Here is a 13,197-nt window from a genome sequence, read left to right as displayed (position 1 = left end):
TGTATAACACATTGTGCAGGGGGGTATTTTAGTGACACACTCTGGGCTCCTTAGTACCAACTGAGCGTCATTTGAATGCCACAGCTTATCTGTTTGTGACTTATAGGTTTCCTTTGTGTGTTTTTCTAGCCAGGTATGATTTACTGCATTGGTGGTGTGGTCGATCCACTATGGTACAGCCTGGTGGATAAAAATCTGATGGTTATTAATTCCATCGATTCTGACTGACTGAAATTCAGTCCCAAACCTATAGACAGTCACCTCCCACATACACACTGACAGTGACCTGTTGCTACAGATTCAATCCAGTTCTTGTGTAATATGGCATACCTCCCTCTTCTCTTCCTGTTTCTCTTCTTAAAAATTGGCTTCTTGACAGTCATCTTTCCACTGAGACCATTTCCGAAGAGGCTTCAGTGAACAGCAGATGGCTCAACTAAGGGCTCAGATGCATTTCTCAGGTCCTATGTCAGGTCTTTGCTGGATTTCTTTCCTGTTTTTTTAAGGATATGAATTTCAGATACTGTTCATCTGCTGTAGATAGTTTTTAGGCCTGACACATCTTCGTTTTTGCCCCTATTGTTTAAGAACACTTTAAGCACCATGCTGATTTATGCCATGTTTTCAACTAATATCGCTTCAGGAACCACCTCGTCGATCCCAAAATACTGTTTTATGCCTGTCACACTGTGTTATTTCTTTCATTTTTCATAGATTCATCTCTAGAAATTGGAACAAATTACATTTTCCTAATAACAAAGTAGATAAGTATACAATTTTAAACTATTTTTATATTGTCTTATCCTGTTCATCCCTTGAGTTAAATTCCTTTCTATGTGCAAACATAAAATAGACACCTAACTCTTTTATTCTTGAAATATTCATAAGTTACAGTAAAGTGGTTTGACAAACAAACAAACGTTTTCACTCTGGAATTGAATCAAAAAGGAGCCGCTATCTTTGGAAGACTTTCAGAAAGCCCAGAGAACTATTGCTCAAGTCTGACTCCTTGAAAGCAAAACATGAAGAAATGAGGGATGACTCATGACTTTTGCAGAAGTGAATGATTAAAGATGTGAATGCAGGGCGTTTTTGCATGTCTGATATTTTACTCCGTATTCTGCATCAACTAACATTTTGCTGCTTCAGTGCAATGCAGTTATTACAATACAACTTCTGTCTGAACTATTTGAAAGACAATGTCACCTCACTTGTAATTAAGATCAGATATAACGATTTAATGGAGCACTCTTATGCTGGTTGCAGAAAAATAACTTCCTGTGGTAATTGTCAGTGAGGTGAAATTGCTAACCGTACCTGCATGTGTGATTTCCAGCATTAGGTGGCAACAGGGAGTCACAAGATGCCATGGATGTTTTGTTTTCTACGCTCTTCGGGGCAAGACAGCTTTTCTCTTCCCTGTAGCCAGCAGCTAACTCACATTCCTGCTGACAGCACAGAAACTAGGTGTGTGTCAGCTGACAGTTGTGTGATGCTAGCATAGTAACTTTGGGGGATTAGCAAACAGATACTGAGCTGCTAATTAAGCGGTCATCGAGGTGCGATTTAGAGTGTAAGTGGAGCGTTAACTATGTGGAGGAGAGGGGGATGTACATAAAAAAAAAAAACTCAAGTGGCTGTTGTAGCGTTAGCGAGCTAGCAGCTATCTCAGTAGCAACCGTAGCTAGCAGGCGGCTTCCATGGACAGCGTTAAAGTGTCAGCTTTTCTTCTGAAGACCCTGTAGGCGGCTTACGCTAAGATAAATGTTGGCTCAATGGCCAGAACGGAGCTGAGCAATGGACTTAATTTGCGAGACAACCCGGAGAAGCTGACAAAAAATGGGACGGGCTCCTCGCACGGATTAGACCCAGAGGTAAACGGCAATGTCGTCCCCGGAGAGACCCAGGTGGACAAGTACGGATTCACAGGAGGAGCCCAGCAATACGCTGGAGACTCGTAAGTGTCGTTTAACATAACTGATATTTTATTTAGCCCTCGAAATCAATGGAGTAATTCATAAAGGTTTCCTTGTCCGTTTTCTTCTTTGACTGAGATGGATAAACGCGAATAAAACTGCGGCTCAGATGGCTTCTTTCCCCCACTGACGCTGTAATATTTATCATTAATGAGTTTGTTTATAGTCAAAAGAAGAAAAGTTAAGGTTGGATGGCTTCAAACTGTACACGGTAAACACATTGCTTTACAGTTTAACCCAACCCCACGTGGTTTAATGGTTCACTGCTTTTTATTGTTACTGTTGTTTGCCTCAAAGTGAACCAGAGTGCGCTGATGATCCCTTGACCTTATGAGTTGTGCATCAGGGTGAATGTTTTTCAGTAAAAAAAGTGTATTTAATTATTTGTTGCAAAACGATATTATACCATTGTAATCTTTGAGATGCACCGTGATAAGACTGGATTTGGTTTCAGTGCATTGTTACATGCTCTTCAGCATCAGCACAGCTGCTGTATCATCTCTATTTCACACCACGGCGTAGAAACAGCAGAAATAAAGCCCGCATGTGCAATAGTGTACACTGCCCTGAGTTTGACGTCACTGTTTTGTAATGCATCACTGTCAGGAAAAAAAATGGCGCATTGTTAAAAAGGAGGGTTACGATTCAGTGGATTGGTCAGTTTGTTTCTGATGGAACTGGCTCTCCATTCATCCCAAGCTATTTGTGTTAGTCTGTATTCTGTGTTCCTACTTTTCTTGCTCAACAGCTCTCTGGCACCAAAATGAGAGAGACCAGATTCCTTCTTTGTTGTATTTTTCTCACTGGCATTAATATTCAGTAACTTGGCACTGTCACTTCACAGGAAGAAATTTCTTGGTTCAAAGTTTCCATGTTCTGTCTGCAGCTGGGTGGGTTCACTCTACTCTGGCTTCCTCTCAGAGTCAAAAGACATACCTGTTAGGTTAATTGGCCATAGGTGTACCCCACATTTCATCCCATTATGGCTCTGGGACATGACCCTGAATTAGATAAGGGTCATTTCATGTGAACGGACCAAGTTCCTTCAGCCTAACCACCTTTCCTTGGGGGAGCAGCGGGATCTTGGGTGATGATATCTATACTTCTTAGTAGAAGAACTGCCAGATTACTGTTGTTTTTCAATAAGTAAACTAACATATTGTGATGAAGATAGTTTTCTGTGGAGCCATTTTTAAACGGGTATACCTAGGGAGCTGCTTAAATTATATCAATCACATTTTTTAGGCCAAATATCTGCTACTATGATTTAATGAATGTGGAATTTCAAAAATGTAGCTGAAGTTCAACATCAAATTCTTGCATTTGCTTGAAAATCTGATAGTACAGCCTGCACTAGTGTTTTAGAAACCCTGTAGGCAGAACAGTTTTAAAGAGGGAGTTGAAATTTGTTACACAGATTCCCATATATGAGGTGTGCTCTATACCATCAATTTACCCAAATGACATGAATGGTATTAAAAATATTAAGGCTTGAAAATGGGGAAACAAATGTATTCTAGTGAACAATATTTGAGATATTCCAAAAGAAATGACATCAGACAGGAATTTCAATGTGACTTTTCTAGAAAGATTTCATGTTTGGTAATAACAAGTGGGAGTGGGAGAAAAGTTTCTTCCGCTGCTAAATTTGCTCTCTATACCTTCACCATCCATCCCTGTGGAGCCAAAGGAGCCACATTTCCATGATCCACAGTTCAAAATCATTATATTTCTCTTATACTGGGACTTGGTACAGCCCCTCAATTCAACCTCAAAAGAAGTCATGGTAGCTTCTCTCTTTTTAAGGACACACTTCTTTTAAGACAAGGTTCTTCTGATTGGTTGACCCTTGTAAACAGAAGGTAGGAATAGGAGGTAGCTTTTTTGTTTTTTTTCCTTTGTCACACTCACCTATGTGTGGTCATCATACAGACCTAAGAGTTAAAAAAGTGTCTGAAAAAGTGTGTTTGGTGCAATATAAATCCTGACATTTTGGATCACAAGGATTGCTTGCACATATGCTGACCTTGTTAGCTGACATAAAAATGTCTACATTTGTTACTGTACATGTTTGTGTATAATGCAGTAAGTCCCCTTTAATAAAGCCCTCCTCAAAAGCTAGCTTTCACTTCTGGGTCTGCGCACCGTCCTGGTTTGTCTATCTTCCTTGCTCTTAAAGCTAGTCTTGGACTTTGCCTTGAACATAGGCAAAGTTTGGCAGAAAGTTTGTTTGTTTGCTTTAATTAATTCATTTCTTTTAATTTTCCTTATAAACCAAGTAATATGACTCCTTTTCAAATAACAAATGAAGAAAAACAGATTCAGCCAAGCAGACTGACCTGTCAACAACAAAATGTTTAGTGTTTTTTACTGTTTTGAAGACACAATGCAGTCTGTCCTTATCTTGTTCTTTGGGGTTAGTAGATAACATTGGTGTAAGTGGCATTGTTTGAGCTTTCTTTAATAACTGCACTGCAGTAATTTGTAAAGTTAATCATATAAATAAATAGACCAGGTTTCTTTGGTTGTTTTTGTGTGTGTCAAATGTGACAGCTCAGGTCTTCAGCAGATCTGCAGTGAGGTGAGAGATTAGTAAATGTTTTGAGTAGGAGGCTGTAGTAAGCTGAACAAAGGGAAAGTTCTCCCACAGCTTCCTGTTTTCCATCCACTTCTTTGCTGATTGCCAGTGTTTAACTGCTTAGCCTGAGGTTAGGTTTCCTACACGTACAAGGAAGAGATTCCTGCCCTCTGTGATGACAGGATTACTGGACATGGCACAGAAGAGTGAAACCATTGTCAGTCAGGGCTGAGAATAATTTGTTTGCCTCTATCAGTTTAATTGTTTCCTCCTCCACAGTGCTGAAGAGGTCCCAACTGAGGTGTTGAGACAGCGGGAGGCAAAATGGCTGGAGATGCTCAACAGCTGGGACAAGTGGATGGCCAAAAGACACAAGAAGGTCCGCTTTATAAGCTGTAAATGACATCAGATGTATTAATTATGTCCAGATGTTATATACAGCTTCTTCTTGAACTGTCCATGTGTTGTATAACAGGTGAAAGAGCGCTGTCAGAAGGGGATCCCTCCATCCCTGAGAGGCCGAGCTTGGCTCTACCTTTCTGGAGGCAAAGTGAAAAGGGAGCTAAACCAGGGCAAGTTCCAGGTCAGTCATAGAAAGTTGTTTAAAAAGTGGACTTTTTTAAAGATTCTCAAATAAATAAAACATAATATGACAATATTAGATGACGTATTACAATAAGACAATTACACATTAAACATAGGAAGAGACAAACAGAAATATTACAAAAAGAAGGTGATGAGATGTGTTGCACTTACCAATCATGGTAGGCAGTCTTAGCATGTGTTCAGAGTATATGCTGGGTATGATGAGAAGAACATAAGCTCTGTAACACAAGAATGGAGATGGGTTTTTCCACTTTGGATCAATTTTTCTTTAAATTCACCCTGAATTGTTTTCCTAGAGTAATTATATAGTTATGTATTTGGAAAAAAGTGCACTCTTTTCAGGCCTGGGACAAGATATATGATGCAAAATCATTTGTAAAATAAGTCAAGGAGTCTGTCTTCCTGTATTTGACAGAAAAAGTTTCAGCTGTACATTTTTTACCATATTTGTGACAATTTTAGATGTGAAACTGTCGTTAATGATCGACTAAATAAATCCTTAAAGCAAGAATGTAGTTAAAGGAACAGTTTTAGTTTTAGCTCTGGCTAAAATATCTTTGGGTGGAACTGTGCAGGAAGAGTCCTGATACGTACACATCACTGACAGCATGCCAGGATATTGTCTATTGTCTCAGTTTTAACAATAGCACGCAAGTAAACATCCAAACACGGTACACACTTAAAGTTTTAGTTACAATATTTCTATCTGTGCTGTTGCACTTTGCATTGAAAAGCATTGTTAAGCTCAGCAACCAAAACTACACTGCTATAGTTTAGCAAAGACTAAATTGCAAACAGATGTTGCTATTTGGAGTAGAAGGCTTGTAGCTATACTTAGAATGTTTTACAAAGCAACATAATGTTAAAAATGCCAACCAAATTGTGTTATTTAGACACTGGACGAGGAGCAAGGAGATCCCAAATGGGTTGATATCATTGAGCGGGACCTTCATCGACAGTTCCCTTTCCATGAAATGTTTGCAGCGAGAGGAGGTCACGGGTATGCGTTTCCATTCCTCGCTTCCAGAATCCTTTTATATGTCCCACTTTTCGCCTAATGAGGCCAAACGTTGTTTCTAAACCAGCGGTTTTGATGTATAGGCAGCAGGACCTGTTTCGTGTGCTGAAGGCTTACTCTCTGTATCGGCCTGATGAGGGTTACTGCCAGGCTCAGGCTCCCGTTGCTGCTGTACTTCTGATGCATATGCCAGCTGAGGTGAATATTTAATCATTTAACCCATCCCTGTACTTTTTCTGATCTAACATACTGGATGCCATCTGTTCTAATCGAAAATGTTAATTTCTAAGTTTGTTTTTCAAATGTATATTTTTCTATCAACGGCATCATCGTTTTACTTTATGTAAAAAGTACTTTTTTTATTACTTTAATTTGTGCTTCCTCTAATTCTCTCTCCCTCTTTCTTTGGTCCTAGGATGCTTTCTGGGTTCTTGTTCAGATTTGTGAAAAATACCTTCCTGGATACTACAGTGCAGGGCTGGTATGTTGCTGTCAGTGTCACTGTTCCGCCTGTTATTTATCTACCTGTAATCTGTACACTCACCAGCCACTTTGTTAAATATCTAATCACACGCTGTTCCTGTCACCTAAGAACAGGAAATTTCTTAGGTGGATATTTTCTTGGCATAATTTGTCCCTTAGACAAACTGGGCATGTTTAAATGCCACAGCATGTCAGAACATTGTTGCTGACCTTGTCTATGTCTGTGTACCCATGTTTGGTGGCCGCTTCCAGCAGAAGAAAGTGCCATGTCATAAAGCCCTTGTTATCTTACACTGGGGTTTTTGTGTTATTTGAGTTCACTGTACTCACATAGCTTCCACACTCAGCAGATCACAATCTAATAAGCACCCTTGGAATGTGGCTGTACCGGAGGTTCACATCATGGATGTGAAGCCGACAAACCTGTAGAAACTGTGCAGTGGTGTCATTTTAATATACACCAAAATCTCTGAGGAATGTTTCCACCACCTTTTTGATTTTGTGATGAAAAGATTTAATATGGGCTGAGACAAAAGGGGACCAACCTGGTAATAACAAGGTGTAAGTGAAAGTTGTAACAAGTTAATACTAAATGAAGTGGTTGGTGAGTGTATATCTATGTACACAAAATGAACGTGTGTTTTGTACCAACAAGTAAATAAATGAGTCATTTAAGGACTCCAAACACACCCCATAATGGGCAAAAATCATTTTGTTTTACAGTTTTGATATTTATGGTTATTTTTTCCAGGAATTAAGGTGACTTTTACCCGTAGCTAAAACAAATCCAGCTTCAAGATTTGAAGTCATTCAAAGTTTAGTTTGATATTTACAGCTTGTCTGTTGGCCTAATTTTCTAAAGTCAGAACTTCGCTTTTTCAGCTCGATGGTACGTGTGGCTGCTCTAGTGTTACAGCTCTTTAGGCCGTTGTCTCTGTCACTCATGCTGATATGCTAACAGCCTAATTACCTGAGGTGGTGACCAGGCTAGAAGGATGAGATAATCAGACAATCAGATTAAGCAAAGACAAAGCAGTCTGTTCTTTCTCTGCTGACTGTTTTTGCATGTTGTCTCCACAGGAGGCGATCCAGCTCGACGGGGAGATTCTGTACGCTCTGCTGCAGCAGGTTTCCTCTGTGGCCTACCGTCACTTAAAGAAGCAGAAGCTGGAGCCCACCCTGTGCATGACCGAGTGGTTCATGTGCATCTTCTCTCGCACTCTGCCGTGGGCCTCGGTGCTGCGCGTCTGGGACATGTTCCTGTGTGAAGGTGAGGTGCCCCACACTGATAGATTTTCTTCTTTTTTATAATTGCATTGCATTGAATTGCTACTCTTACAGAGATGATGGGATAGATACGATAGTGTATTCAAATGCTATTAAACAGAAGTGTTTTACTTTAAGCTCACAGATGGAAGATTTGTTTGATGTGGCTTGTGGTTGATTTTTGTTTGACTGAGTGGAGAGTTCACAGTGCAGTAGTGGAAAATGCCACACTTGAGTTTGGGGGCACACCTAAGAAGAACTTCCTGTCTTTGCATTGAGTTAGTTGGTGCAAACAAATAAGAGAAGTGTTGAGATAGACAAGATGAAGTATTAGTGGCCTGGCTGAAAGTTGTGTGCTTTTTGGTTTTTCATTTAAACGCATCTCTCCGTTGCTTAAATTATCAGTCTCTAGACAGCAATTAAATGTATACAAAATGGTAGCATTTAACAGTCCTCCAATACCCATCATATGACCGTCATCCTCCTCTTTGATTTTACTTTAATGTCAGGAATCAGTAACAGTTTAAGGTAGATAACTGTAACAAAACCAAGTAGAAAGTACAAAACCTGAAGAGCTGGGTCTGATGGTTCCAGAGGGGGAGGCGGTTTTTCAGCCATTGAAAGGTCAGTGGTTCGATTCAGGCTTCTTCCAGTCTGCACATCAGTGCTCTTGGACAAGATACTGAACCCCCAAACCTTCCTTTATTGTTGTGTGTGAATCTAAGTGGGTTGATAAAACTAGAAAAGGACTATATAAATACATTTACCATTTACATGCACAGGACACTTTTCTAGGAACTCTCTTTTTTTAATGACTGGCTGTCTTAAATTTTGGTTGCACAAAGTCAACAGGGTGCTGATAACATGATAGCATCACAGACTCATGCACATCCATGATTGCAACCTCCCGTTCCACAACATACCAAAGGTGCTCTTGAGATCTGGTGACTGTGTTTTGAGCACAGTGAACTCATTGTCATGTCATCTCATGATTGAGATGATTCTAGCTTAGTGACGTTGTGGTTATAAAGGGTTGGTCAGTATTAATACTCAGGTAGAGAGTGGTATTTAAATGATGGTCAGTTGGCACAAAGGGGCACACTGCTTTGTTGTGCCAAACACAACTTGTTTTCCAAGAGGAGCACTATGGACTCTGTAGGCTCCTCTTGTTAATCTTTTTATTTTGTTGTTTATCTTATTTATATTATTATCACCTGAAAGACAAAACAAAGGGAGGTACACAAACAAAAATAAAATTTTGCTGTGTGTGAGGGAGAGCGAGAGAGTGAGAATCTGCAGCAGAAGACTAACCAGATTAAGCAACATTTTTCAAATCTTTAGATGTCTACTTGTTGTGAGCCCTTAGCTGACAGGAACGGCTCCTGCTGTGGTTTTCTGCCACTCTGCTTTAAGGTTTATTGTGTTGTGCATTCAGAGATGCTTTTCTGCATACCTTGCATACCTGACCATTTTCTGTCAACCTTTGAGATGATTGTTCAGAAAAATCGCACCTATTTGTGAAATACTCACATCAGCCCATCTGCCACATTCAAAGTCACTGAAGTCACCTTTTCTTCTGAGTTTAACCTAAAGCATGTCATCTTGGCCATGTCTACAGGCCTAATTGCATTTATGTGCCGTGTAATTGGTTGTTTATGTGTTTGTGTTAACGAACAGTTTAACAGATGTGTCTAATGAAGTGGCTGGCAAGTGTATATGCGCTGATGGAGGGTTTCTCTGGTACTAATCGGTGAGCTGTGATCAGAATATCCAAGTAACAACCCACAGAGTAAAAACATGAAGCCTCCCTGTTGTTTTATTTTGAAATAATAAAAATGTGTCACCACACTGAATTATTGTGTCACCCAACCCAACTCAAAGTACTTCTCATGGTTATTATGGAGAAATGAATTACTGATATAAAATGTGAAAGTTAGTTGATCTGGCCTCATGTTGTCTTGTGTGACTTGTATGTTCTCAGGAGTGAAGATCCTCTTCAAAGTGGGCCTGGTCCTCCTCAAATGCACGTTGGGATCCCAGCAGAAACTGAAGGACTGCCAAGGTCTCTATGAGACAATGGAGCTGCTCCGAGCAATAAATCCAGAGTACATGCAAGAGAGTTTCCTGGTGCATGAGGTACACCTACACAGACCATTAAGTCTTTGCAATCCATTTTCTTATTTTGACCCTGCAAACCCTTCTGAGACTTTGCCCTGCTGAGATTGTGAAAACACCAATAATGGAAATGCTTTAACTAAAAACTCAGACATTAAATCACGTGTGGCTCACACTCCTGTATTTATGTGTGTTTCAGATTATCGAGTTAACGATATCCGAGACAAAGATTGAGAAGGAGCACAATGCTCAGCTCCGGCGCTGGAAGGAGAGTCACGGAGATCTGCACTGTAAGTCCCCTCCCAGGATGCACGGGGCTAAAGCCATCATGACCTCTGAGCCACACAGCAAACAACACCTGAAACAAAGACCTGCCATCACCGTGGAGTCTCCCTTGGCACCCAAGACGGATGTGAATGAAGAAAATGCAGCCACAAGAAGTAGAAAGACTAAGGATGAAGATGAGATGAAGACAGCATTCCCTTCACAGGAGCTGATTAATCCTTACGCTCCTTCCTCTGACCCCTCACCTCTCTTCGAACATATAACCCTAAAAGGGTCCAAAGAGAGTCTGAGCAGTGTAGAGCAAGACACCTACCTGTAGCAGGAGAAGATTTATCACAGTTTACAAACAGCAGTAAGTCCATACAGGCCTAACCAAGCAGTGACATGACGACACCTTTCAGTGTGTCTGGGGCAAAAATAAAACTGAGATGTTTGTGAATTTTTACGTAAGTTTGTAAAACTGAACGCCAGCTAAGCAGCTGCTGAAATCATTTCACTCACACAGGTTGCTATGCTTTTTAACTACATCCTACAGCCACATTTTTAAAGTGGAACTCAGAGGTGTCATTTCCAGGGACCAGCAGCAGATGACGACAATGTGTGACGCTGATAAATTAGGTTTTATTCCTGCAGGCAGGCATTTGAACTTGGGGCTATTTTGCCCATCTCCATTGGGCTTTAACAACAAAAAAAGATGAATATTTTAATTTTTCTGAACCTCATAATCACTCATGTAAACACATAAATGTCTAGTCCTGATTCCCCCAAGTTTAATTCAAACTCTAAAAGATAAACAACGAAGAAGAAAAAAGAATTAGTGAGTGCATGATCAAATTCGCCTGCTTTCACCTCTAATGCCACCAGTATGCTTGAGCCACTACTGGAGTTCTGTGATTGTAATCGCAATGCAACGTTAAAGTACTAAATAATTAGAAATAGCCCACTGGAGAATAGTCACATGTGGCAAAAGATTTTAATGTCACCTGTCGGTAATGTTGACAGGGTCACTAATGCTTATTACGCTGTGCGCCTTCTTGAAAAGAGAAGAACGTATTCTTTATATATAAAGTATATGTTCTCTTATTTATCACAGAGTTGGGAAGTTCCATAAGTAGAAAATTATAAAGCTCAAATAGGTTTTGTTGCTCCATACATTTGTATACAGAATTGCTTCAGAGCAGCTCTCTTGATGGTAAAGGCTGCTGATCTCTCCCTTTAGGAGAAAAAAAGCTTGTAGCTAACTGTTAACACCTCCTGCTAGTTACCTCTTAAAAGCAGCACTCTGATTATCTCCCATCTTTTAAAACATTGAGTCTTAATTATTGAGTTTTTTGCCAGGAGCTCTTTGCTTTTTTCCCCAGACTTCCTTTTTGCCTACAGTCACTACGTTGCCATCGGATAGATTTGTATCGTTAGTCTCAGTTATTCGCACTAAATCGCAGACGCACAGTTTTTACGTGTGCACTCTGCAGAGTCTGTGGTGCTGCCTCAGTGAGTCGGTCTCTGCTGTCACTGAACACTAGAGGGCGTCCTGAGATTATCTCTCAGCCTCCATTAGTGAGCAGCAGCCTTTGTCTTACAGGGGAAAAAGGAGAGGAAAAAACCGACGCAAGCTGTTTGACACTCAAATGAAGGACGATAGTTCAGGGACATTTTGTGCCACTAAGCCAAAGATTTGTAAAGTTTATTTTTTAAGATGTATTCGTGGAAGTAATTCAGTTGTGTCTGACAGTATTGTCAGTTTGGGAGTGCGTGGAGTTTTTATTTATGTCGTAAATGAAACAGTATAAGCTGTTTTTGTACAATTACACTTTAAAGGTTTCATCTGCTTTAAATTTGTATAATTATTACAATAAAAGAAAAGGAGCGCACTAGAGGGTTGTTCTCTGCGGCTAAAGCCGATGGAGCTGTAGACCTTTGACGGTGACGTGTAAATACTTGTATAAAACCGAGATGCTGCAAATGAAGAAAAATTCGAAACGAACTGAAAAACAGGCAACGTTTAACATTACCAGCAAAAGATGTGGCTTTATTTGGAGTTACCACCATACCTTTGGAGATTATTTTCAGTCGATGATTTTTATAATGGAAAATGGTTGTGGGTATGTGTTGACTTTTAAACACTGTCAAATGTTGTAAAGCATATGCTACGGGTTCATTTTAAAAAATTTGTTCTGAAGCACTGTTTACTTGTGATGCCCTGTGGAGCTTTTTAAAGTCACATTGGAGATTTTAAAACTTTGATTTTTGTGCGGTTTTTGTTTTGTTTTTTAACCAATACTTCAACAGTTTCTGCAAAAAGCTGTCCTGAAGAGCTGATTTTGGTCCAGGGAAGGAATTTGAATAAGTTAACCGGTCGTTTTAAAGAATAAGAACATTTAGTTTGCTGTCCAGCCACTGGAAAATGCACACTCCAATAAGTTGATAAGATGCTGCTTATTATTAATCGTTGCAACAGTTATATTTTGAAACAACAGAGCATTTATTTTGATAGGGGCATCTAGATTTCTGATATTTTGCCTCATTTGATTTAAAATGTGTATTTTTCCCACCAAATTCCATTTAAATCAATAAAACCTGAACATGTATTTTCTGGGTTTTTTGTTTTATGATAACGCTCCTCTTACGTCTTCATTTACTGTCAAACACAAGGGGATAAAGTGCCACACAGACGGGACCAAAGTTACGAGCAGTATTTGAATGCCTCCTGTGTTATCGTTCAGCGCCCTCACACCCACCCGTCCGCCCGCCCGCCCTCACCCACGCAGCAGCACACTTCCTTGGACACCTGTTTCTCCGGCTCTTTCAGCTCTTGGAGGAATTTGCATGTCAAATAGGGCGAATTCCCACACCACCATCCAAAGTGCCTC

General features: G+C 40.1%; 1 protein-coding gene across 1 annotated transcript; it reads left to right on the top strand.

The window, feature by feature from the left end:
* The first annotated feature begins 1,347 nt into the window (after nt 1-1,347).
* Nucleotides 1,348-12,915, top strand: LOC146383710 (TBC1 domain family member 10A-like). The gene is made up of 9 exons (XM_084935122.1): nt 1,348-1,957; nt 4,834-4,933; nt 5,030-5,137; nt 6,054-6,160; nt 6,262-6,376; nt 6,594-6,659; nt 7,742-7,931; nt 9,909-10,063; nt 10,242-12,915. The coding sequence occupies exons 1-9, from the start codon at nt 1,776-1,778 to the stop codon at nt 10,644-10,646; spliced, it is 1,428 nt and encodes a 475-aa protein (XP_084791248.1). The 5' UTR covers nt 1,348-1,775; the 3' UTR covers nt 10,647-12,915.
* Nucleotides 12,916-13,197: the final 282 nt, after the last annotated feature.

This window comes from Perissodus microlepis, chromosome 7 (assembly GCF_051167445.1).
Source record: "Perissodus microlepis isolate ML-2025 ecotype Zambia chromosome 7, ASM5116744v1, whole genome shotgun sequence".
In the NCBI taxonomy this organism is placed as follows: Eukaryota; Metazoa; Chordata; class Actinopteri; order Cichliformes; family Cichlidae; genus Perissodus; species Perissodus microlepis.
Note: the sequence above shows the minus strand (reverse complement) of the source record. Positions and strands in the feature narration are given on the sequence as shown.